Consider the following 27093-nt stretch of genomic DNA (forward strand, 5'->3'; position numbering starts at 1 on the left):
TATGTTGTTCTTAAAATTAGTAGCTGGTAAAGTTCCTAGATTCAAGAGTGACAAGAGGCTAAAGAAAGACAAAAGTTATGTCAGACAAATCAGTAACAAAGCATTGTGCTTGTTCCAAGTCTCAATTGTCTCGTTCTCCACCAGTAAGTCAGCCTTATGACATCACCTTCCCACCACTGTCAGAAAACAAGATGACAGTCACTCTTAACATCAATGAGTCATCATCATCAGAAGTGGTCATCATGCAGTTTGACAGTGTTGCTTGGGCCTATCAGCTATAGACTGTGATAGATGAAGGTCACTAATATACAGTAATTCTAAAACTGTTTCTGAGACCATCCATTCTTATTATGTTTGTGTGTTTTTCTTTTTAGTAAAGCGCTTTGAGCCCGTCCTGTCTTTAATGGTGGGGAAAAAGCTCTATACAAATAAACATATTATTATTTGAAACTTGCCTTTTCTCTCCAAGATAATCAAAAAAGTGGTTTTGACACAGGTCTGGGCTTATGGGAATACCACATCTCTCAGGCTCGGCATATTGACCTTTTCACAGTACTGAAATTACTCTAATGAAACTAACCACAGACATATTATTTGCCCTTGACAGTAATGTTTCTACTTGACCTGTCTGTTGCAATCAATACTATCGACGACTCTTTTCTTCTTCAAAGACAACATCCACTATGGAATTTATGGATCGGCAATAGGTAACTGATCGGATCCAGACTGTATTTGTCAATGGTCAAACATCCCACCTTGCTCCCCCTTTTTTGCCAGGTCCCCAAACATACAGCTCCAAGATCTTACCAGCAGACTGACAGAATGCATATGGAATGGAGCAAAGTTATGATCATTGGCAGCAGCAAACCAGAGATCTACATGAACGGGATACGACTTGAAGAGGGAAGAAGCTTTAAGTACTTTATCGCCTCCCTCTCCGAGGACGGCAGCTCCACGACAGATATATCTGAATCGCAACAGCAGCAATGGCTATGCTAGACAGGGTCTACCACATCCCTTGTAGTGCGCCGCTCCTGCCAATACGAAGAGGAGGATCCCGGCATTCGAGAGCAAGTGCCTGAGGCAGCTACTCCTATTCTCGTACAAGGAACACAAAAACCAAAGACTGCGAAGCACGGTTGCCACACTTGTAGTCCCCCACCCCCACCCCCAACGACTGGTACCAGTCAAGGGACAAATTACTGAGTAACTCATATATCGAGGAAAAGAGCCAAGCTCAGACTAAGATGCACTTTAATTGATGAACAATGAGATTAAGACCAGATTAACTTAAAGAAAACAAACCTCAGCTGTGAACACCAAGCAACATATAAAGCGCAGAGGTTTTTTGTTTTAGTCCTCCAGGGATTGCAGTTTGGAATCAAAAGTCGTTTCCCCCTAGGAAAAATGGGAAACTTGAGGAAAACCGTCTTGTTTTTTGTAGTTGCAATGTGATACCCTGACCCCTCTACTTCGAGTTTATTACCCTACCTAATGCATCTTTGTCACCCCTTGCACTTGAGGTGAAACAGCCACTTCCGCTGGGAAAAATGAAATTCTCAAATAGCTCGGTCCCGCCTTGTACGCGTGGCAAAAGCTACACATCACTGTGAGGGGTGTACAATATCAACTGCTGTGCAGAGGAAACCAAACTGTTCTCGTAGCTCAAGGCATTAAACTCATTTATTATGTATGATGGAATTAAACTTAATACATCAAACAATTTGGCAATGATTGTCTTAAAGTGGAGGCTACACACAGAGGCGCAGGGAGATTTTTTTGTGGACATTTGTGTATCGTTTACAGTATATTTTGGTGTCAACACCGACAACAAAAACCACTTTAAACGAGCTCCGTGTGCTGTACATTAAGGATTAATAAAGGAGCGCGATTTCTGCGGTCTCTCTTGTTTTCTTAGTGCCGAAGTTTTGTCCCGAAAGGAGCTGAAGCTTCCAACAAAAAGCAAAAGTTTCATAAAGTATGCACAAATATAATGATTCAATTAATAAACTGTGATGCAATTTTGTAAATTGACATTTGTGTCTCAACATCATAAGTTATTTGGCAATGGCAGTCATAAATTTACTATGATGACAAAACGGCCCCTGCCAGAGACAGCTGAGATTTTAATAAAAGTAAGATTTTTAGTTATAAGTTGACAGGCGGGTCTGCCACTTTGAGTGCTACTTATATTAAAATTTCATACAACCGTGTATTTTTTACGCGTAATTTATTTTTTTAAATTCCTATTATATTAAAAAAAATATTTCAAATAAGTGATGTGGGGCCATGTTTTCGCAACTTTACAGATTTTTTTGTTTGTTTGTTTTAAGGACCAGTGTAACAGAACTGTGCTTGGTTAACACCTACAGCATCAGGTATTTAAAGGTGACAGATGGATGAAGAGGCTGTAACTTCAAAGATTGAAAATTCTCAAAACCAAATTAGACCTCTTTGCAGTACTGTGCAAATTTATCTTTGCTTAACAGTTAATGTCTTTTGTGAACAGCACTCTTTTTTGGAATGAATTAAATGAACCTTGAACATAGATTTTTTAAAATAAAATAGCTAATAAGATAATTGTGTGCTCACTTTTTTCTAACATTTAATATTTTTTAATTTCACAAACATGTAATGGTAACTCCAAATGACCAGCTAGCTAACATACTTGTGTTTTAATATTTGATTGTAGACATGTTCAAGCTTGAATCATACATCACACCCCTTCTAATGGGCTATCTGGATCAGTATGTCAAACTGCGACCAGAGGACCTACAGCTAAGCTTATGGGGTGGAGATGCGGTTTTATATAATCTGGACCTGCGCCTGGATGTGCTAGAGAAGATTTTGCAGCTGCCTATCACTTTCAGCAGTGGCCACATCCATGAGCTACGTCTCCACGTGCCATGGACAAAGTTAGGCTCTGAGCCCATAGTGGTCACCATCAACACAGTGGAATGCATCTTAAAGGTTCGTGATACAGCCTATGAAGAAACTGTCACTTCAGTTGCCAGCGACTCTTCAGGAAAAATGGCTACAACAGGACGCATCAAAAAGAAAGTAAAGCGCCAGACTACAGAGGAACTACCACCTGGCTATTTACAAAGCATTGTTAATCGCATGGTGAACAACATGAGCTTCATTGTCAACAATCTCATCATCAAATTTGTTGAGGATGACATTGTTTTTTCAATGAATGTGAAGTCAGCAGAAAGCTACAGCTGTGATCAGACTTGGAAAAGAGCGTTCATTGATGTTACACCTGAAGATTTAGTTCTAAGGAAAGTAATCAACTTTTCAGACCTAACTGTATGCTTAGATAAATCAAGTTCAGATGGACGCATTGATAACTATCAAGAGCCTATGCTGTATCGTTGCTTTGTTATGTGTCGCCTGCACATGGCATATGACTCTTTGCATGCCAAATTCCCATGTGTTACTCGTTTAAATATCCTCTCTGAAAAGCTGGAGTGTTTGATAACAGACACACAGTTGCCTATGTTTATTCGTCTTATAGAGCTTTTCATGGCTCTGTACTTTGGTTACCTGGACATACCCTCAAGAATCAGTGAGTTGCCTGGAAGTCCTACCAAGACAAATGCGACAGAACTTCCATCCTTCGGTATGAGCCTAGATTTTCTAGCATTGCTAATAAAGGGGCATAGTCTTCAGATAAGTAGTAGCTAGTCTGTGACTACCCGAACAACGTGGAAAGCAGTTAAAAAGTAGATATTTGTTACTTGGATAATTTTTACAAGAATATAATTAGCATTAAGAGTAGCCAGGTCTCCCACAAGGCACAATATAATGTGTGTCGACTCTGAGTTTGTAAAATGTTATTGTGTAATATGGATTTAGCTATATTATAAACCATGGGTAGGGAGTATCCAGCCTACAGGCCTTATATTTTTGGTCTGGCCCTGACAAGGCAACCGCAGGTGGGACTCAAAATTCAATAAATCAAGTAGCTTTTTTCATATTAAGTGAATCATAATACTATAAGTTTTGAGGAACAAGCAAGGAATGTCCATTACAAGACAGGACTCATACAAATACATGACAGGACAGACATGTGTGTTTCTTTACAGCTGCCCTCTGACTCAGAGGACAGTCAGTTCCAAGCAGGCTAGTATTGCAAAAGTGTTAACACACTGTAGCAAAAATACGACTACCAAATATAGCAGGCTCATTTTTAAGTTGATAATGTATGACCTGTGAATGATGTTATAAATATCCATATGGCGCTTGGCAGAAAAAAAATTTCCTTACCCCTAGTTGTAAAACAGAGGTCACCAAGACTACTGAATGTATGTTTAATTACAGCCCAATATGGCGATGAAGAACAGACAGCAGGAGATGGGGAGAATGTTGGCTGGGCAGCATGGATGTGGTCCATGGTTCCTCAAATTTTGCTGGATGAAGATGATGAGAAGATGCATTCTGCTACTTCACAACCTACACCCCGGTGTTTGCAGTTGGATTCTACATCAAGCGCTTCACTGTTACCTTCAAGGTGATGATTCAGTCATCCTCTGAACATGTGCATTTATTTCCTATAACTAAAGATAAACCTGTTTTAATTTAATTTATTTGTTGCATGCATCTCTGCAGTTAGATTTGGATACGATAGGAAAAAAAACAACAAACATCTGAATTTAAAGGACAACAAACATGAATGCAACATTTTTTTTCTTTATGATCAGATTAGGTTCATTTTAAAATAATAATTCCCAAAATATGAGTACGTAATTATGCTTAATTTTCAAAATGAAAGCCATCAAATATCAGCATTCTCACCTGCCACTAGGAATGCAGAAGAAAATTGCTATACTGAAGAGTTCTGTTGCTTGCAAGTAGTATTTGTAACTGAGTGTGGCTCAGTTCAGCAAATCTGTGTATGTCTTCAAGTCATATGAAGAAACATCACTCAGGTTATAACGTTAAAAGCAAATTTTTTGCCCAGAAAATGAAACAGCTGATTTTGGAATAAAGCCTTACAGACTTGAACTTTATTTAGAAGCTTTGACTGAAAATTAGAAGGTATTTAGGAGATATGTTGACATGATGAGATATTGACATTTATAAGGAAATTTTATATTAATGTTCTGTACTGGAATGGCATGAGGTATTACACTTTATTTTTCAAATGTGTTGATAAGCCATAACCCTTCAATTAGCTGACAGAGCAAGTCCGGGTATCTGGGAACCTCAAGCTGACTTTTCACCCTATTTTGGTGCTGGAGTCGACTGGCTTGGCCCTGGAAGTGTTAATGAAAGGCTCAACATTCTTTGACACACAGTTTGGCATCACCCACTTTGCCCTTAGTACTGTCGGTCCCTGCATCTGTGGATCAAGAGATAAAGGATCATCAAATGTATGGCTTTTTTTTTTTCAAAGGAAAAATTTGGTAATGATAAGGTAGAGCACATGTAGGGATGGCTGCTTCTTATCACTGTCATTTTGTCAGGTTCAGGCTTTTGTATATTTCAATTTTGCCAGCACAGTGGACCTGCCAGAATCAGGTCTTAAGTTAGAAGAGTCTTAAGAAAGAAAACATTGCTGTTATATTCTGTAGTCTATATTATTCAGTTTTAAAAAAATTTTATTGCACTGGGAAAGAGTAAAGAAAAAAAATGCAATTTTGGTTTTGTGTTTAAAAAACTAAGATGTCGTTTAACGTGATTTGTCCAATACATTACAAATGCCTGGTCGCAAGCACTCTTAAAACATGCTTGAATTTTACTTGCATTCAGCCAGAGATTCTGGTGTGTGGAGAAGACAGCAGTAATGAGGGATACTACACAAGAGGCTCCCTCTTTGATTCCTATTGTGGAACTCGAGGGGAGAAACATCAGTTTGTGCTGAACATTGAAGAGCATATGCAGAAGTACACAGAGAGCTATGGTCTCCAAAGATTTAGAGCTTTCTGGTTTGACTACATCAGCACTCTGGATCTGCCTGACACTGGTCACTGTAAGTGTAGTAGAACTGGTCACTGAAAGTGTATGTGACAGCTTACTGTGAATATATGACAGTTATTTTTAGCATGTGGGACGGGGGAGGCATTGTGAATGTGTCATGGATCACTATTAGTGTTTCTTATGTTCACTATGAGTGTGACTTATTTGTTAGTTTTTATTTTGTTTGACAGCTAACTCTTTGGTTATAGTGTGGTACTTATTTAGGTTTAACTGATCTATTGTTTTGTTTGTACAGCAAGCAGTTCTTCTGATGCTGAACTAGAGGACTCCAGCTTGTTTGATCGAGAGCAGTCAATATACCGGTTCACCTTTGGGCAAAGTCACATTTATGTCACATCGTCAGCTGTTCATCGTATTCAGAAGTTTCTTGCTTGTGCATGTGATCATCACTATGAGCCATATAAAAGACCTAAAGCTTGTAAGGCATCGGAAATTCTGATTAACTATGGATGCAAAATGAAGAGCTAAATATGTTGTTGCAATCTGATTTTATGGCATTGAAGGTGGTTAAGATTTACTATGGATGGTTGACAACATAGCTGTGGTCTGACACATAAGGTACTTAAGTGCTGACATGATACAGCTGTTGGCATAATAATTTCTTTGATTCAATGATTCATGATTCAAGCATTTGACATGATGATGGATGATATACAAGAGGAATTGTTATAGTCTGACAATGATGTAATGCATTTGAGTTACTTACAAAACCATAATGTGCATGTTACCTGCAGACAAGTGACAACTAATGTCGCTGTTTATTTCTTTGTGTTCTTTGTGGGTGCATATTCTTGACACCCTGTATTTTGTTCTTAAGAGCCTGACATGGATATGTCAGTGAACAAAATTTATAATGACAATATTTGTGTGAATAGATGGTGAGGAGCAGCGATTGCCACTGACAGAAAACCAGGTGAAAGAATTGGAAGAGTTTCTACCTACTTGCTCATATCATCTGACTTTGCTCAAGCCCTCAGTCATTGTGTTGGCAGCTAATCACCCTGAATGCAATGTTGCTACCAAAGCATATTCAACACGTGGTGTTAAAGATAAGGTATAGTCCTGTAATATAAAGGTCTAGTTTGAGGAGAAAAGTTAAGTCAGATAACAATAAATATGCACTCACACATTACTGGGCATGCATGTATACCAGATGCCCCTTTGTTTTATTGAACTTTCTTCCCAACATACTTGCATGTATATCGAGCTCAGTAAGTCTCATTTTCTGACATACTAGAATGTATATCAAGGACTCAGTAAGTCTCATGTCCTGGTATGAGGTGGGAAGCTGAAGGCTGGGACATTAGAAGTTGTGACAAAGTATGTATGGTAAGTAGGTGCAGATATCTGATTTGTCTTCGTGCCATATATCTGTGCTGACATACACAACAATTGTGTCTTGATCTAGTTGAGAGATGTGTATGGTATTCTACTACTGAAACTGTTTTAACACATAATTGTGCTCACATCAGTAAAGATTAATATAATGACAGAAAATGTACAAAATCCAAATAACATATTCAGGACTTGAGGAATCGGCATGCTATAGCATTCTTAAACCAAGGAATCCATATACATTGTGTTAAGATCTACATAATGTTTAGCGATCTTATCTTTGTTATCATTAATACCATCATCAATTTTTCTCACAGAGATTGCAACTTCTTACAATTACAGTCCAAGAGATGACTGTCTTGTGTTTATGGTGCAACTAATAGCTTATGTCTTGTCACAGAGTGACCAGGTCAGAATGAAAGGCACTGTTGACTGGCTGGAGGCAAAAGTGTCTGCTGATCGATTTGACATGCAGATAGTGACACCCATGTACCCTGGCAGGCTGGCTAGACTCGTCAGTAACATTGCTGGACCTTCAAGCAATCTCATGTACCACTGCCACTCTCATACCCAGCTCAAGGTACTGTGCTTGCAACACTTCAGCATCAAGAAAGATTTTCATTTAGCCTGCTCTCTCAATGTTTTTCAGGATAAAATGGTGGCTAGTTTCATCTTCAGAAGTGACTGGCAATGATGCTGATAAGGAAAAAACAGTAGACATCTAGTGTCCTACAGTCCACTTTTCTTGAAAGCTTTCCCTAATCTTTTAAGCCAAAAACAATTTTCATTTGCATTTTCTTCATACTGTACCAGGTGACATGACTGTGGAGATCACCCTTTAGCTACCTCAAATACAGCTGTCCAACCTGTTCCAGTCAATTGACCACAGAACAGTAGGACATGAAATCAGTTCAGCAGCACAGCATGGCTTGGCAGCACATCATGGAACAGGTGTGATGGCCTAGTGGGCTGGCCCAAAGGCAGCTTTCATTAACGCAATAAAGGCTGCTTCACAGCCTACAGACAGGCTGGATTTTGGGTGTGTTCATTTGTTGTCCACCTGCTAGCCTCCATATATACATATCATCTGGTACAGTGCAAAGAAGAAATACTATTTTTAGTGGTAAAATTTCTTTCTTCAAGCACTTACCAGATGCCATGACAGCTAGCTCCCTCCCGCCTCCCTGCAGTGGGTTCCAGACTCAGTCCAGGCCAAAAACTGGAGTTGAGTGCTCACTAGCATGACAGGTGAGGATGGGAGGGGTACTGAACTGATTTCATGTCCTACTGTTCAGTGGTTATTTGACTGGAACAGGCTTGGACACCTGGATTTGAGGTAGAGGGTGATCTCCACATGATCATGTCATGTAGTAAGTACTTGAAGAAAGAAATTTTACCACTAAAAATGGTATTTTTCTAAGAAATCTCAAGTGATCCATTTATTTAAGGATTTCGTAAATAAACAAAGGTTGAGTAATCTAAATAGTTTTGTTCTTTCTGTGATGCTGTGGTTGAGGATTTCTTAGGATTTCTGTTGGTGTGAGTGTCAACAGCTTCAAATGGTGTGTTGCAGGTCTTCAGTCTGCAGGCTGCCCTGAGCAAGACTGATCCAAGTACCATAGCTACTCAGCCTATCAAACTTCTGCCTCCTTATAGTGCAGCTTTCTATTCACGAAGTCTGGTCATGCCACACATGTGGTATGTACTAAGATTGTGCTGAAGCTAAAGAACAACTCTGTAATAAACATGGGCTTTTTAGTAAACACCATGGTTCTTTGCTTGCCTCAAAATCATAATACTCTCAGTCATTGTTACTTGAATCCTTTTTAAGTTTTTTTTATATTGTCTTTTATTTGTCATCAGTACTGTTGTTTATCCTTCCATCGTTCATATGTTTTTGCTTGCTTTTCTGTCCCTCATATGTTGCCCATGTCTCATTCTTGTTCTTAAGCACTAAGAGCATGCATGTGAGTATGCGCTATATAAATCTTTTGTGGGAGATTCCTATTTCAAGTTCACAATTACTTTCAAAATAAATAAGTGAAATAAATAATAGTTTATAAACCTTACAAAAGCTGACCTTTTTGTTTTCTGACCATAATGTGACAGGAATAATTCTCATCTGCCACTGTGGGAAAGAAGCTGTGAAATACCTCAGGTCAGCCTGACCCTGTCAAAAGTGAGTCTGATGGCAGCTGTACAGCTTTTGTCTTCATGGACACAACAGCAGCAGCAACAGCAACAAATGAAGCAGCAGTGGCATCTGAATCCATCACACAATTTTGAAGTACAGCATCAGGATCTATTTCCAGATCCAGGTCTGTTCTGATCAGTACTGCGAATAGGATATATCTACAGAATATCTACAACTCTGTAATATTTGTAAGGCTGTGATAGGTCAAGAAGAAAAAGGTAAAAGTAATCCTTTGATCATCGGGGAGTGAGGTGTTAATAATCTCACTCAATATCTCATGTTCAGCTTTCCTGAGGATGATGTCTATTTCTTCTCCTTCACTGCCAGCAGTGGAGTTAGGTATCCTCTGGGTCAGGTTTGCAGTAGGGGAAAAGTATGTATTCACTATCTGTAGGCCAGGGTCGTAATTATTATCCTCAGTCCAGTTCAAGAGATTACAGAAACTGGACATTATAGAGGCATAAATTTTATCCCATCCTGTGATTTTTAAAAATCATCCACCTGTTTCCTCTCTGTGTGTGCTGCAGGGACAGGTGCTTCTCCTATGCTTGAGCTGACAGTAACAAGTATAGAACTACGTGTTTGTTCCTCTCCACTTGTAACTGCCTGTACAGGCAGCCTGTCCTCCATCCAGCTCATGTTGTACCTACCAGGTAAGTTTGTCCAAAATAACATCACTTATATGTTCAGTTTATAGTGAGCCTGGACATTGTTATAATATCTAGAAAATGTGTATTATAATACAAATTACAGCAATTATAATATGTAGAGAACATCCATTATGATATCAATTATAGCACTAAATATAATACAATAAAAATATAATATCTAAAGAATGTCCATCATAATACCAACTACGGCACTTATGATCTCTTTCAACAACAAGAGAATATCTACTATAAACAGCACTGAGCTATTCTTTTATGCTGATTGCATTTGCTGATGCTCTTTGTAGGTGATGAGAATGAATCGACATCCATCCTGCCATTGCTGTATGGCCCTGTTAATGCCAGCAAGGCAGCCAACAAGGCTGTTTTTGAGGCTGGTACTCCTGCCTGTGTAGGTGACTCTGTTGACTGCTTTGCCTTCCTTCTGCAGAAACCACAACACACAATCATTGCTGAGGGTAATTCTTGCATGTTTACTTCTTGAATTGCTTGTTCACATACATATGTTTATATGTGTGTCTACATATATATATATGCACACACTTAATAATGTCTGTTTGTGTGTTGGGAAGGTTGCTGTTAAATCTTAACAGTTAAATGAAAGCTGCTTAAGGTCATACAGCAACAGTGAAGCTGCGTAAGAGTAATTAGGACATCATGATTATGATGATTATACCATATCATAGAATAACTTAAAGCTAATACTAGAACGTGTCCACAAACACCACATTACAAGAGTTAAGACAGCAGCGACTTCATTGCCATTTCATAACCACATCATATCAACTAGCATCATAATCACATTGATACCACTTTATAATAGCTTTTCCTACAGTCTTTGTCCTGTTATTTCAGTCCAGTTTTTAAATTTTTCATTACAATCCAGTCTTTATTATTAAATTCCAGTCTAGTTTTCACCCCTTTATTACATTACTTTCTGGTTATCGCTTATGTAAAGACCAGCATTCTTAAAACACACTAGAGCCCCACATGGAAAGCATTTTAATTACTGCGAGATTTCACCATGTGGGTTCATCAATGGAGGAGGCTGTTAAGATGTGCTAGGCCCCACTGTCCAGCGTACACCAGTTAGTAAAAGCAGTACCTGTCTTGTTTGAAAATTTGCTGATTTCTAGACCATTCTTAGATCATTATACAGATCAGGATAATTTCATAGCCTATAGCCGAATGTTGATGCATTGTGTTGAATGATGGCTGCTTGTTTCATGTAGCTGCTCCAGCAGTAGTGGTTATCAGGCTGGAGGGACTGGCTATCTGTTTGGATCCTGGCTTGCTGGACTGGTTTGCTTATGTTCCACAATACCAGCAGACTCCTGCAGCCAACAGCAACAAGCCAGTTGCAGCACTGGATCTCTCTCTTGTTCAGGCGACCTCACCTCTTCAAGTAGATGGTTCTAGACGTAAGTGTTTTGGAGAGAATTTGTATTTGGTGAATACGGATGAGAGAAACATCTTCAAAAGATACAATGCAATGTGTTAACGATATTGTCTAGTTTATCTTGCAAGTTTGCAGAGATAGGTCTATGGCTAAAGATACACTATTTGATTTTAAATTGTTCGATGGCTGATGATGTAAATGGTAGTAAATTTCCTATGATCATATCATCGGGTAAGTTTCAAAGAAGAGTAATTTACATGAAATATTAATTTTTCTTTTTTTCTGCCATTCAACATGAAATTGAAAGAAAGGTATTTGGGCTTTGATTGCACCAGTTACCTCTTGTACCATTAGAAGTCCATGAGCAAAAAATTCAAAATTGTCTCAAACCCTTATGATGCATCACCAAGTGTTGTGCACTCTTCTCATGCATAACATTGTGTAACATTGCTGCGATTTTGTCACATTGCTGTGAGTGTGTTAAGAAGACTTTTTAAGTAGCAACTCTTTTCCATAGAAATTGTTTTCACATTGCTTTCAAATGCATTCCTTCTTTTTGTCGTACTTGACAGTGTCAGTGAGATCCAGTAGTTCACACACAGTCCCAAATACCTCAAGGGTGCATTCCGAATCACAAGCTATGTCAAAAGCACCTTCATCCTTCCCAGACCATAGTTCTGACAAAACAAGTGGTGACACACAGGAAGGCCTGGGTCGAACACTGTGCCAGCTTTTCCCCCTTCTTCGCATGCTGCAGGTCCAGGTGTGTCTGCTGCTGCCATTGTTTCTTCTTCGCTGTTAATAAATGAGAATAGAAGGTAATGGTAATGATACTCCTGTCATTTCATCTGGTAAGTCTGCAAAAAGATTGCATTTGTATTGATGTAATTAGACCAAGGAAAAAGTTACTGGCGGGATTAAATAAAGAGAAAATATTGTAACTGCCCAAATAATAAAGCAGGAGAATATTAAAGTACATTTATTTGTAAATTTGTGTTTAAGTACTAGGTTCTCAATGTGTGTTGTTTACTGTCAGGTCGACATACAGAGTAGCTGCATCTTTGCGCCCAAGACATCAGTGAGGCTGAAAGAGCCAAGTGTGGACATTGCCAGCAATATCTGGTCATCATGGAAAAGTGGACAGGTGGCGGATGTTCTGGTGATTTGTCTGCCTGCCATCACTGTGCGCAGTGTAGCTGCTTCCTTCATTCCTGTCTTGCAGGATATTCCTGTCACCACTCTTGATGGGTCATTACTTGGTAATAAGATGTCTTTATTTAGTGGGAACTAGTGTTCCTCTCCCATGCCATTGCTGTCAGAACATTATCTGCTAGATTTTCTTCCCAAACTATACTATATGTCCCAATGGTCTGTTGTTGCTTATGTCAAGGTTCTGTAACCCAAGTGTTCTTTCTCCTGAGTCTTTACTCTCCTGGCCTTGTTCTGGAAGAAAAGTCACTTGGAGTTAAAAATAAGTTGAAGACGTGTCAACTGTTCACCAAGTGTTCCATTTGCACTTATATTTCAAGTTCTTGTTCTCTCATGTGCCATCTACCAGCAGAGGAATACACTATAGAAATGCTTGTATTATTATTCATATGTAAAAAGAGCTCTTCACAGGAATATACCTACACATCATGTATAACATAAATATATATCAAATGTAACACACACATATATAACATGTATAATTATGTGAAGATCTTTTGAAAATAGTCTGAGAATGATGAAAGATGTCATAAATGCTTTTGAAAAAAAAAACACAGACCACACTTGGCAACATTTACATTTGTGATCTGTAGGTGACAAGCTGCCATGGACAGTACATCTGAGTCAGTGGAATGTCTTTTCCTTACATGCCAATGAAGTGTGTTGGGCCATACTTGAAGGAATGGACCTGTCATCAACTGTGGGTGTTACTGTGCAATATGACCCGCCAACCTCAGATACCATTCATTCCCTTGCACTCTGTGTACACCTGGATATTACCCCTCCAGAGTTCACCTTCATGCATAAACAGGTCAGTTTTTTCTATCCTGCTTTTTCTCTTTATGGCATTCCCTTGTCTGGTTGGCAATAATTATACTTTGTAGTAAATTAATCAATAAGCCATATGCTGAGCTAGCAGATGGTGTACTAAGGGAGCTGTGTGTGCTAAAAGCTAGCTGCAGGTTGTATGTTTGCTCTCGGTGTGTGAGCATATATAATAAGTAGATTTGCTTATAAGTGGATGTACATGTGGTATGTATGCATGTATATGTAAGCTTACGTAGAACTTCAGCTATGCCTTGATTTCTTTACAATGGACAGGTGACTTTAGGTGGTGCCATTTCCAGCTTGGTCTGGGATTTGAGCACCAGTGTGAAGCAGCTTTATCAACACATCCTAAATAAACTTGCAACCAGTACAGTTAGGGTCCCTTTCTGCATCTTGCACTCTTGATGATTTTAGTGCAGATCAAGCTAGTGGTAGTAGTGGCCAAAATCATCTGGATTCCTCCTTTTTGGGAAACAACACAGAGGCCTTGACTGGGGATCAGTTAGAGGACGTCTCTCAGGAGTCAGGTCCTGTGCAGGGCCTGAATGTGATGTCATCCACATTGAGTGACCACAGCTTGAAAGTGTCTGCATGGATACAATTAATGATGCCCCGTTGCACAGTCAGTCTCCACACAATAGAAGAAGGTAAATATCTTAGCTACAGCTTTCAGCAGCATCAGAACTTTGGATTTATGTGGGCTTTTTCACACAAAAATTAACTAATAATAAAAAAAAAAAAATGCAATGTGTTTTTATGAGTCATTTAAGACAGGACCATTTTCTAACACTAAACTCATCCTATACACTGTGCTAGCATGTAACTGGAATGCAAAGCTCTCCCTGGTCAGGTGAGCAACGGCCCTGTAAAATTTATAAAGTAAAATGCCAAGCCAGTACAGCAGTTTTTTTTGTTTTTTTACCAACACTTCACCCAAACAGCAGAAAGGTTGAGAGGGCATTGATGTGACATCATCTGGTATGTCTCGAAGAATAGAATTTACTCTCAAACTTATATTTCTTCTTTGACTGTACCAGATGATACCACCATAGGAGAATAGAGATCAGGCAGAGGGAAATAAAAAACAACTCACTAGAGAAATCAGCTGTTGTGCCATTGAGATCTGTCCCTTACAGTGCCAGAGCAGCAGTGTATGGTATGGAAAGGTCTCTCAGAAAGAACTTCCGAAAAGTTGAAATAATGCTGGCCTACTGTGGACATAAGATTTGACAAGGTGACGTAATGATGGAAAACAAGACTAGTGACAATTGCCTGCACGTTGCAGCATGCACATGAAGAAACTGGGTTGCCTGTTAGTGAAAGATTGACATAGGTATCGTTAATTACCATTTAATCCAGGACAACAGTGTTTGAGGTAACACCTTTTCAGCCCTAAAAGACAGAGGAGCTCAACTCCACCAAATTAACCGCAATAGCCAGCAGGTAGATGCGGAGAGCATTGACTGGGTCCTGCAGGCAAGCAGGATAGCACCTTCCAGAGACTGTCAAAGACTGGATCACAAGGGGTTGCTGAGGCTTCAACGGCAATTGATTTTTTTTTTGCTAGGAATGTTGGATGCATCATCAACCACTCAGAGCAATCCTTTCAGAACCACAGGAAAACTAGGTCAGCTGACTCTGCATGAAGCTCAGAGACCCTTACTGCAGTGGTTAGGGCCCACAGGAAAACTGCCATTTCTGTGACCCTGTGAAACGGCGCCAATGACTGAGGCTCATAAGACATGGAGTTAAAGAATGTCAAAACCCAAGCCAGGAAAATCAAAACAGCTTTCAAATCTGAAGAGGCAGATAGCACTAAATCCCAGTCAGCCAGTGTCAACAAAATATTATGCTAGCTAAGACTAATAACAGGCAATGCTGAGCCACTCTTATAGGATGCATGCACAGCCTGTGGCTTAATGTGGCACATGATGCAGCAAAAATATCACACGGTGAAGCCCAAGAGGGTAACACGATGTGCAGCCAATAGAAGCACGAGGGGTCTGGGAAAAGTCCATCTGTTTTTCTCAGCAGCACAACATTTGACACAATCCACCAAGATGACTGAGTACCGCACATGGTAAGAGCAGAGCCAGTGAACACCACTGTAACCAAAAGAAAAAAACTGCTGTATTGGCTTTGCATTTGCCTTTATATCTGTTAGAGGACAGTTGCTCATCTCACTAATGGAGTGCTGTGCACACATGGAACATGCTAGCTTGTTGTCAGATAGACAGCTTTTAATGGTTAAAGAGCTAGTGTAACCTTTTATTCTCCTATGGTCATGTGATAGGGTAAAGCCAAAGATGAAAAAAAATTATGCCCTAATGTTTTCAGAAAATAGTGTTTGAAAAAGTTGAGCTTGATTTCTGTTCTTGTATTGTTTAATTCAGTCATTTTCTTGTTTTAAACAGGTTCGCAAGTGAAGATGGTTCTAGAAGATTTTGCTGTTTCTTGTGATGTGCACCAAGTTTACCATAAACTTAAGGTGTCACTAGGTAGCATCAGCATTCACAAGTACAGACAAATGTAAGTTTTGTTCAGTTTTTAGTCCTTTTATTTACTGATTATTAGTGCGCCAGAGATGGCAGTCTTCTTTGATTTCTAGGTTCCACAGTCAGACAGAAAGCTGTGCTATGTGCCTTTCAGCTGTCGTGAAATGTGCGCTACCTTGAAGCATTTAGTTAGCTTTGTTAAAAACAAACCTTATTCAAGTAAAGTTTAGATACAGATGCATCAACAAGGACGGTAGTTATGATGCTGTGTTAAATCCCAGATGATAGTTATGATGCTGGCCAAACCCAGGCAAAAAGTGGAGGTAAATTGCCCCTCTGATAGTGGAGGTAAATTCAGTGCCTTGGGGCAAACAAGCAAAGAAAATGGTGGTGAGTGTAGTTGCTTTCCTCTTGCTTTTGATGGCAGTGGCAGATCTCATTGCTGTCCTGCATATTTATTTTATCGTTTCTTCTTTCCCATGCTGCATTCTTAATTTTATTAGTTAAGTTTTTCAATAATTTACTCAACAGTGTACTTTTTTTTGGCTGGAAATTTTACAGAACAAACTCTTACTTCTGCCTCAGAAAAGTTGGGTTTTTAATCAGTTTCCTTGAATGATAGCCATCCGCCATATCTTTATGCTTTCGCGGGTGCAAAAGACCAGGAGATTCAAGTCTTAAAAATGCAAGGGGTTTGGGTTTTTTTAAAAAATTTGGTGCTTGAACTTTCTTGAGACAACTGCCCAGCATCTGCCCTGTGTTCACAGCTACTAATTTGCATAGATGCTGTTCCCTGGTGTCCACCCTCCACACCGGTTGATTTTTTTTCTGACAGTTTACCACTCATAACTATGGCCCCAGGTGGTGCCCCTCTGCTCTCAGAACAAGTAGTATAGCTAAGAAGAGATGATAATGAACTTCTGACTTTCACTATGGTCGGCATCACTAAGAATTCAGTTTAGTTTGAGTGTCTGAAGAGAAGAGGGCAGCATATGTATGAAAAAAAGGAAGTGTGCTGCACACCCATTAGAGTCATCACTATTACACTTATAAGTTAATTCTCATGAAATTATCATTGACACACAATGTACGTTTAATATTTATGGATTTTTCTGTGGTTTCTTCCAGGTCAGCAGGCGACTGGCAGCTGGATGTGAATGTGCCAGTGCTACTGTCGACTCTCAAACACCTCCCTCAGCATTTCAATGTTGCATCCAACAAGCTAGAGGTGGCTGAAGGTCAGGCATCACATTTGTATTTCTCAGGCCAGGGAGGCTCTGTGGGAGAGAAAAGGCATGGTTTTCTGTCACTGACATATACACGGGCTCTGTGCAAAAATGTGCTCAGCAAGATCAAGAAGCTAAACGTGGAAGTGACTAACTCTCTGGGCATCTCAGAACAATGCATCCCATCTACTTTATTTTTCCACAAATGGTTATCAGAAATTTGCCTTAAAGTTGAAGCCTTTGATGCTGTTTTTCATATTTCTACCCTGGAAGAGATAAGGCATTTGTGGTCGCCTTTGAAAGATAGAAGAGAGCAAACTGCTTTCAAAACATCACAAAGTGCTGCACATCTTCCTAAAATGTCTACCAAGCAGTCTGCCATCTTGGCATCCCACATGTGCCCTCTTGTACATGCTGATATTAGCTGTGTCAGAGTCTTTTTGCTGACCAATGTTGATAGATCAACCCCGAAGGACCATGAAGTGGAGGAGCCATTCTCAAAGACAACTTTGACACATGATATGCTCCTGTTACAGCTTCAGGCTGTGCATGTACAACCATATGCAGACAATCCATTGCCCAGGTACGCTCTGGAGCGGGAGTTGTTTCACTGTGCCCTACAGGCAGGTTTAACCCAGCAAGCTGGCTTCTGTATTGAAGACCGCCAGTATCAGCTACAAATATCTGCAGCATCAGTATCTTCAGGTAGAGCAGCATTTTTCTACCCGCTTTTCATGTGCATGCAGATTTTCTTGATTTCCCCCTCCACCTTTTCACCGCCAGCCACTCCCTGACCTCTTCACCCTCTGATTTCCCTCCTTACCTTTTCTCTCTCTCTTACACTCACACACAAACATGCACATTCTCTCAACACACACACACACACTCACACATGCACAGACATAGACACACATAGCCAGAGGGCTTTCTCCTACCAAGCTCCATCCACTTGAAACAGGTTACCCATCACTCTGGTTCTCTTGCCAGCAAGTCTAAAAAGAGACAATTTTTAGAACAGACTTCACTGTGACCCAGTTCTGACCATGAGCATGCATAATGCGTGTCTGTATTTACTTTTTGTATGAGTAGGTGTATCTATTGTACAAGTGAGCATGTCTGTTACATGTGAATATTCACTTATATAAACTTAGTGATTTCGTTTATGCGAGTAGGTCTGTGTATTACTTCTTAAAGCACTCTGAGCAAATTACTGGAAAAGGGCTATGAAAAACATTGTTATTATTGTAGACATTACAGTAAAGCACTAAGGACTTTTGTCCTGGGTTTTGCCCTGTGCTAGAGTAGACACTGTAATAAAAGGGCCGCATGTTCCATCTCTAGGTACATGGGCACAGTGGTCTTGTGTGACAAGAGACACTGGGAAGTACACAGCAGCAGCTTCTTCTGGTGTGCAGTTTCCTGCCTTAGAGTGGAACACATACCTTGGGAACAGGTAACATTGTATTAATAGCATTTATGTTAATGTGTGCATGACACTTAGGCAGGAGTTGTACATATTGATTGTTCTTAATTCTTATATGACTTAAGAGAATCTTCACCTCTGTTTGACTTACATGTAATATCCTGTCCTATGTGTGTGACAGAGAGGTTGTACAGAGCTTCACAGATAGTTCTTAGGGCTTAATATGACTTTAGAGAATCATCACCACTATCTGACTTACATGTCTCATCATATGTGAATCTTCACTGCTATGGGACCTATGTCATGTGAGAACATTCACTCTTTGACTTATGTGGCTTGTCATGTGTGCATCAGAAAGAAGACGGGGATATTGAGGTCATACCTATGGTCAAACCATTTAACATCTGCCTTGTTGTGGCTCCACCTATTGTCTATGTCAGAGAAGAGCAGGAAGAGCAGGTTAGTAGGAGAGATAACAGTCGTGCTGTTTTTTTCTTCCTGATGGTTTTATGTTGTATTGACATATATGGCTTTAAGTTTGAATCTGATGAGAAGTTTTGACAGGAGAGCTGTCACTTTAGTATAGAGGGACAAACATGTTTTGAATCTGTTGTCAGGGTTTACCTGAGCTACCATTTAATGTTGTCTTGGTCTGCATATGAGTTAACATTGAAGGCATCCTTTTCTTTTGTTTTGTTATGTTGTATGTTGTCGGTAATTATTGTTTTAACATTAGAATTTCTTTATTTCAGGGTTTACTTGTGTGTGGATTGACAGCTGAGCTGAATGTGAAGACAGACTTGGAAGTATACTTGAGTGCTAAACAGCTACAGATAATGATGACTGCAAGCACTTTAATATCTCGGCTTGTTACTCCTCAGTATAATCCTTCAGCCAGCAAAGGTCCTATACCAGCACCAGGCCTACTAGCCCAGGCTACAACAACAGACAGTGGAATAGAGAGTGATTTTTCTCATGTATCCAGCCATATGTTCGGAAGACACACAAGAAATGCTGGCTCTAAGGCATGTACCTTGCCAGTGGATATTTTGCTAACAGCTGGAAGAGTTTCCTTAGCGCTGTATACTCACCAGCAGCAAACCATGGACTATACAGCAGATGCTGTTACCAATATCCTTCCTCAGACACCATTTTCAGCAAGAAAGTCAGAGAAAAGTGAACTGCTTGCAGACAATTTTATTGAACTCGCATTTGGTACTGGTGCTGAAGATGAAAAGTCACCTGCAGGTAACCTGTGCAGTTCTTTTGACTTTGTGCTTCAGGGAGAAAGCTCTCAAGGTTCAAGAGCTGCCGTGCCTGCAGGCACTTCATGTGTTCAACCATTTGTCTATATCTACATAGCCCAGCCTCATACTCTTGTAAAGTTCTGGCCAGAGGTGGACAAGGTTGAGATTTCTTGTTATGACATTCTCGTCAAAGGAGCTGAGGGCGTGCATGTTTTCCCAGGTCAGCTCATTTTGCTTGGTGTTTTAGTCTGACTGCCTCTCCTCCATCTATCAACTACCTTAGGGCACTACATATCCATCCATGCGCACTGATTGCTGGCATGTTCATTATCTTTCTGGTTATTACAGTTTTTAGAAGTCTTACTGTTTATCTGATTTTGTTGTCTTTTTGTATCTTTGTTTCTGTATGTAAGTCATTTTGTATGTCGATGTTAAACTCCATGATTTTGGAATATCAGATGGTCAACAGAAAAATTAAACCGAACTTGAATTCTGGTTGAATGGACAGCATCAAGTTAGTAACGAGTATATTATTTAAGAGAAAGGTATTGTTGCTATAGTAGTGCGGTCTACATTTGATAAGATTTTTAGCCAAACTTTCATTTTTAGGCAGACTATTGCTCAGGTGTAGGTGTAGGAATGGCATACAAATATAATGATAATAAATGCAAAATTTGTTAAGCGCATACTCCTAGTAGTATGATCTTAGCGCTTAAGAACAAGTATGAAACATGGACAGCATACGAGGGACAGGAAAACAAACGAATAACATATGAACTATAAAAGAACAAACAACTGTACTAAACAAAGAATAAAATCAAATACAGAAAACACAAAGAGGAACCAAATAACAAGAGCAAGAGCTGAGAGTAACATGACATAGCAAAAGGCAGGATGTGAAAAAGGACTATAGCATTATGGGAAAGGGTGTTAGGAGTAATGTTTAGGGAAGAGGTTCATTTTCAGTGCACATTTAAAGGATTCAATAGTGGGTAGGTGGTGGATATGGTAAGGGAGAGAGTCCCATTGTTCACTGATCAATAACTAAAAAACATACTCAGAGCATGATTGTAGTTGTGCTAATAAAAGCACAGCTTATTCTTTCAACCATTGCTTTCCTTTTTTCCTTAATGAATCATTTATGACATATTGCTTACACTGCATTGGAACAATTTACTTTTGACCTCTTTCAGCAATGGAACATCACATTCTCCCAGACCATGCTGATTTCAATGTGTACTGGCTAGAGACACGTGCAGGAAAACCTAACACAAAGACTGGTATTCCACCCTGTTTGCTGACTTTCAGTCTCATCAATATCAGAACACTACCAGGTACATGTACAGAGAGGATGATGGCTACAGACATCTACAAGAGTCGCGCATATTTTAATGATCTTAGTCCCTCCATAGTAAATTTACTTCTTAATTCTTATGCAATTTCTTTCCTGTTGTTTTGCAGGCAGTAGAGGTCTATGGTATTATAACCTGGTATTATGAACACCATCAAATTAGCCATTAAATAGATGCCAATGCTTATTTCAGCATGATATGCCTTTAGCATGCCATGGTATGCTCTGTGTAGTGATTTATCATTAAGTAGTGATTCATTTGATGATGAATCGGTTGTTTCACCTTCACTGTTTCAGCAAGTTTAGAGGTGAAAGTCGAGCGACCAGTGAAGCTGAATGTAACATGTGATGCTGTGCAGCGGACCATTGTCTTTCTAGAAAAAATTTTTCCAAAGCTTTCTGAACCTTCTCCTCCATCCAGTAATAATGTTTGTCAACAAAGACCTCAAGTTGTACAGACACAGCTGATGGGAATGATAGGTATGTGCTCGATAAAGGTTGTAGTTAACATACTGCTGTGCCTGAAAAATACCTGTTACAGACATATATTAACTAGTCTGCTTGCAGCAATATTATAGACATGCTGACCATAATATGCCACTTTCTGAATGTTACAGAATTGTTGGAAGCTGTTGATAAAATTCACATATCAACAGAACAGATTGTCATTTCCATTGAGGCAAAGAACTCGTTGTGCACTGGGGGATTTCTAGCTTCTGTTATAAAAGCATTCTTTACTTTAGAAACAACACCAAAGACTAAAGGTAATATGTACATCAGTTCTTGTTTGTTTTAGTATTTTGTTTATGTCTGAATTTCACCTCACATCAGAAACTGGCTACTTTTATTGTAACAGGAGAGAGAAATTTCGTTCTTACCTTGGTGGAGAAATGTTCAAATACTCTTATTCATGATAGCAAACATAAAAGTGTCCTTTTTACAGCAAAACTGCAAAAACATTACACCTAGATGTTTCACAAATAACTACTTTGGTCATCTAACTTTCCATTTTCCTTGTCTAGAAAAAGGTGTTGGGGCAAGTGGAATCATGTGCTTAAAAGATGTTTTGCTGAAGACAATGTACAACAGACAGCGCCACAGATTTGTAGGACCTGCCAGCATTGAGGTTGAAGCCAGTCTTCATTGGCCGGGACCTGATTATGAGAGAGCCATCCCACAGCTGTCACTACATACCAAGACTGGTTTGCTGGAGATCTATGTTGGTCAAGAGCATGTTCTCAGTCTACAGCATCTCTACAGTCAGTTTGAGGCAACACTTTCTGTGAGTACAGCCACACATTCTGTGAATATAGTAACAGTATCTCATTATTTATGGCAGTAACTCTTACTTGAAATGACAAGGCTGTTTCAAGGCTTTGCCCACCTGAAGGAATATTGCTATTTTGCACTTTGATGTAAGGACTAATGGTTTCCTTTCCTTACCTACCTATGCTGTTCATTTCAGCTTTGTTGAAATGCACACTGTCTGAGAATTGGATGGCAAACATCTACTGAGTAGCCAATTTCACTGTAGCATTTACCTTTTATAGTTTAAAGGTGGGAGCAGGGGGTGGACAACTTTAGTTTGTAGGACATATTGAAGATGGCCATTCTTTGCCATAGATATTTCCTCCATCAATGTTAGAGACAAGGTTAGAGTGGGGAGACATGTTTTATCTATAAGTTTGAGTGGCTCTAAGTTGTTACAGATCAAAATACTGCACAAACATCAAAGATGCAAATGACTCAGGGCTCAAAAAGCCACATCCTCGGAACAGATGTTGGATGTGCTATATCAGTATGACTGTTATAAATCAAAAACCAGCATCATTCTTCTTCAGAGGATGGTACTAAGCAAAGGGACTGACCACCTCCACAACCCACAATTCATATACATCATTCACCCCTCACATACATGGCTGATTCCTCATATAAATTGCTCAACCTTACTTACATTACTTATCCATCACATACCTCACATATATTATTCACTCCTCACGTACATAGGTCATCTCTCACATCACTTATTTTTCACATAAATCACTTATTGTGTGGTTTGAATGCAGAAGCAGTATGTGTTTTGTTAAGATATGGTTTGTAAATGTGTCATTTTTTGTTATCATCACTATATGAATCTCAAAAGGTTTGATTTAGGCAGGAGTGACTTGCCCTTAGAGTAAACAAACACCGTCAAAACTGAGCAGTGAATTGTTGGCAATGAGACATATTTTTGAATGCTTAGAAGCTGTTTTCACAAGACATTTTCAGTGAAAAAATACATGGTCCATTTTTTTTGAGTGATCCATAATAAAGAGATGGCTTTTATTTTACCAGCTCCTAAATTCACTTCTTTCTTTTGCGCTGCACAGTGAGAGTGTAAGAGGGAGTGTATTGTTTGACTGACAGAGCAGCAGCCTGCCATCTGTAGTCCACTTTGTTCCAGGGCTCTTGGGTGAACCATGCTTCATTAGTATAGTATTTTTATGGATGTCAAGTGTAAAGTACATTATAATTGGTATTGTTAGAAATGACTAATTTGCTATTTTTAATTATATCACTATTACCAATAATTGCTTTACTGTGAAAGTCATGCAAACTGGCTACACATCATATTTGTAGCATTGCTTGACAGCAGTGTGAACAGGTTAAAGTTAGCCATTATGTTTGTGACCAGGCATTGTCTGGACTACAACACTCTAAACAAATGAAAGATGAAGTGAGTGAACAAAAGGAGGACATCCTGGTCCCCTTGCCTACAACCAGACATTCCCAAGACGACCTGCGCTCAGGCAGCTTTGTCTACAGCCATCACGGTGAGAAGGCTGTGCCTTGAAAGGGTGGATTTCTCAGGAGCCTCTGACACCAGACATTTTTCTTACTAGATCTTTTGAAGAGTACTGCTTATTATTCCTGAAATTTCAGATTGCATGAGAATTAATTGAAGATAGGGCTGCTATAATGTTGGTGAGTAAATAGTTCAGTTGGACAAAGTAGAGGAAGGGAAGGGGTTTGTGTTGACAACATTGTGTTTTTTTAGAAGTAACATCTTTGATCTGCATGCATGTGTTCATTTGCATCTACAGGTGACAGCAGTGTGCTTCCTGCTGCCTGGGAGATCATGTTCAGTGTTGAGGACAATGGAACACCTGTGAGAGGTGGCATGATCTGGTCGTACCCCGAGCCTCGTGTAATCAGGAGGCTGATTGTTCTGCCTATACCTCTGGCTCCTTTCCCTGTGGCAGCAGCCTCTGACAGTCTAAGTGTGAGTGTACTTGGCAACATGATGATTGATTTTCCTGATCTCGTGACCATCACATTGTTTGCACCAAGTTGACTGTTTAATGCAGTATTTGATTGATTGGTGATGGATAATAATAATAAAGTTGATTTATTTAGCACATTACTCCACCATCAAAGGCAGACTGAAAATGCTATACAAAAAGAAAATACAGCTGGTCTAAAAAGCAGAGTTCATTGTAAGCCCTGTTAAGGTAGTTACACATGTTGAAAAGGCTAGAGGTTGACTGTTTAATTCAGTATTTGAATGATGCTGCTACATTTGACATGGGTCTAGTACTGTCTAATGCTGCTACATTTGATGTGGGTCTGGTCTAATTCTGCTATGCATGATTAGAGATGGAGCCTTTAAAAATTAAAACATTGATTTTCTAGTTTGCTTACCATACAGCTTAAAGCATCTAATCAAATCCATCTTGTAACTGAAATATCAATGGTATCACAAAGAGACTGATAACATAAATGCTCCCCATTCAACATTTTTCTGGGCAGAATTAGTGTTTGTACCTCATGCTATCACTTTACAACATTTCAGGTTCCCTGTGTGCTGCAGTTTTGGGATGAATGCAGAAGAGATTATGTTTCATATGCAAACTTCAATTTGTCAGAGAATAAAAAAAGTATTGTGGACATTCCTGAGATGAAAGGTAGTGAGCTGATGAGACTCAGCAGGGTGTGTGTGTCACGCACCTGGCGGATTGCTGTGCTTACCTCTGATAGGTGTGAAGTGGAGCTACCTCCCAGGTGAGAGCAGTAAGGACCTTATTTGTTGTACTGTGTCCCTATGGCCTGGCTTCACTTTTATAATATGCTAAATATCATTAGTGCTTACCTTGCACTGTATGTCCATTACAAACTCATTCTAAATGTAAATAGTCCACTGGCTCATTTTTCACTCAGGCATTTCTCACTTGTGGTCACTGTTTGTCTAATACATAACATCCTAATGAATGCAGCTGTCTGAAACATGAATGCATGAATCTGTTTGGGGATATGAATCGGTTATTGTTATTGTGTTGTTTTGTGTTTTTATATTGAGCTGCCCCAAATTGCCTTCTGGGATAAATATAGTCTTATCTTAAAACTCATGTTTGTGTACATACCTATTGATATTATTGCTGTGTGTATATATATATAAATTTTTATTCAACTGTATTTAACATGTATATATGTATATTGAGCTGTGTATTGCTAGTATGTGAGCTACTGGTTGTTAATTCAATCTGTAATTGTCCTAACAGATAAATACAGTTCTCTTTGCATGTGTGTATGTTTGTTAGAGAGGAGAATGGACCAGATATGCTTGCACTGGTAACCTCGCTGGCAGCAAGTGTGTCTGTTGATTCCTGTGCAGTTCCAGACTTAGTGCCAGTTGTACAAGCGTCACTCAGTATGACAGCTGTTCATCTCCACTTGAGTAACCATATTGACTACAATGGTTCAAGTAGGTCTTGTCACTGTTGCTCTACACATTTTTCTCCCTTGCGCTGTTCTGTTTGCAAATCACCATACACAGTGCAAAGTACCACAGAATTTGCAGTGTACTAGCTAAAGAAAACTTCAAAAATGTGGTATCCTATTAATTATTTAATTTACTTTTTGGAGTGTGCGCTCAGTATTGTGATAAATTGAGAATTCTTTGTAAATGGCAGACTTTGAAAGCTACTTATAGGATATGGGGCAAAGTTTATTTCCAGTAATCCAGTTAAACTCAGTGCAAGATACTACTTCTTTGTGACTATCCCTTTTCATTCTCGAGAAGCATCTGCAAAACATGACCATGTACATGAAGAGGTCAAAATCAGGACATCAGGATAAATTAACTCTCCCATTGGCTGAAGTCTTCACTATGTAAATGTGTCCATGTACAATCCTGACCTCTGTGTTGTTATCTTGACCTGTGCATGGTCATATCTGTGGGTATTCATCTTGAGAATGGAAGTGGGGGGTGTTTACCCAGATTTGCGGAAATAGCATCTTGCATCTACTATATTGAGCTTTACCCAATCATTAGAAAAAAAAATGTGCACCCCATTTAAAGACTAATATTGCTGTATTGTAGGAATACCAGACAAGCTGAAACCCTTCAGACTAACCCCATCAGTGCCCAGTGATGAGGAGTGGGCCATGCTGATGCTGAGTCACTTAAGCGTCTTTGCTTCCCATATAACTGGTTTACAAAACTGTACTTCAGTGGCAGTATGTTAATACACTATCTTTGAGCTTACACAACTTGTTTATAGGTCTGTACTTCACTTGCAGTTTGTGAAAATATTGCTTTAGTATGATAGTGATAACTTTTTTATGACCATGTAGTCCATATTTATATTTGTTACACATTTTTATGCAGCTTATGTAATTCATGAAAATCTAATGTAGTCTGTATCAAACTTAGCACACGTATCATTCATGCCTTTTTTCCTTGGCTTTTGTCATCTT

At 39.3% G+C, this 27093-nt stretch overlaps 1 protein-coding gene across 1 annotated transcript in view; it reads left to right on the forward strand.

Moving 5' to 3' along the window:
- Nucleotides 1-1598: 1598 nt before the first annotated feature.
- Nucleotides 1599-27093, forward strand: part of LOC112561692 (vacuolar protein sorting-associated protein 13B-like) — a 40405-nt gene continuing 14910 nt past the window's right edge. The window contains 34 exon segments of the mRNA XM_025234309.1: nucleotides 1599-1978; nucleotides 2334-2378; nucleotides 2693-3622; nucleotides 4324-4513; nucleotides 4808-4895; nucleotides 5178-5375; nucleotides 5755-5974; nucleotides 6218-6400; nucleotides 6858-7036; nucleotides 7718-7897; nucleotides 8891-9015; nucleotides 9427-9635; nucleotides 10039-10164; nucleotides 10467-10637; nucleotides 11412-11600; nucleotides 12151-12341; nucleotides 12615-12837; nucleotides 13381-13598; nucleotides 13889-14023; nucleotides 14025-14262; nucleotides 16030-16144; nucleotides 17239-18072; nucleotides 18678-18789; nucleotides 19114-19218; nucleotides 19512-20226; nucleotides 21200-21340; nucleotides 21655-21837; nucleotides 21975-22121; nucleotides 22380-22639; nucleotides 24032-24170; nucleotides 24441-24619; nucleotides 25190-25398; nucleotides 25935-26098; nucleotides 26717-26853. Of these exon segments, the coding sequence (XP_025090094.1) occupies nucleotides 2695-3622; nucleotides 4324-4513; nucleotides 4808-4895; nucleotides 5178-5375; nucleotides 5755-5974; nucleotides 6218-6400; nucleotides 6858-7036; nucleotides 7718-7897; nucleotides 8891-9015; nucleotides 9427-9635; nucleotides 10039-10164; nucleotides 10467-10637; nucleotides 11412-11600; nucleotides 12151-12341; nucleotides 12615-12837; nucleotides 13381-13598; nucleotides 13889-14023; nucleotides 14025-14262; nucleotides 16030-16144; nucleotides 17239-18072; nucleotides 18678-18789; nucleotides 19114-19218; nucleotides 19512-20226; nucleotides 21200-21340; nucleotides 21655-21837; nucleotides 21975-22121; nucleotides 22380-22639; nucleotides 24032-24170; nucleotides 24441-24619; nucleotides 25190-25398; nucleotides 25935-26098; nucleotides 26717-26853 (7431 nt within the window). The 5' untranslated portion in view covers nucleotides 1599-1978; nucleotides 2334-2378; nucleotides 2693-2694.

The sequence above is a fragment of the Pomacea canaliculata genome, linkage group LG4 (genome assembly GCF_003073045.1).
Source record: "Pomacea canaliculata isolate SZHN2017 linkage group LG4, ASM307304v1, whole genome shotgun sequence".
Lineage (NCBI taxonomy): Eukaryota > Metazoa > Mollusca > Gastropoda > Architaenioglossa > Ampullariidae > Pomacea > Pomacea canaliculata.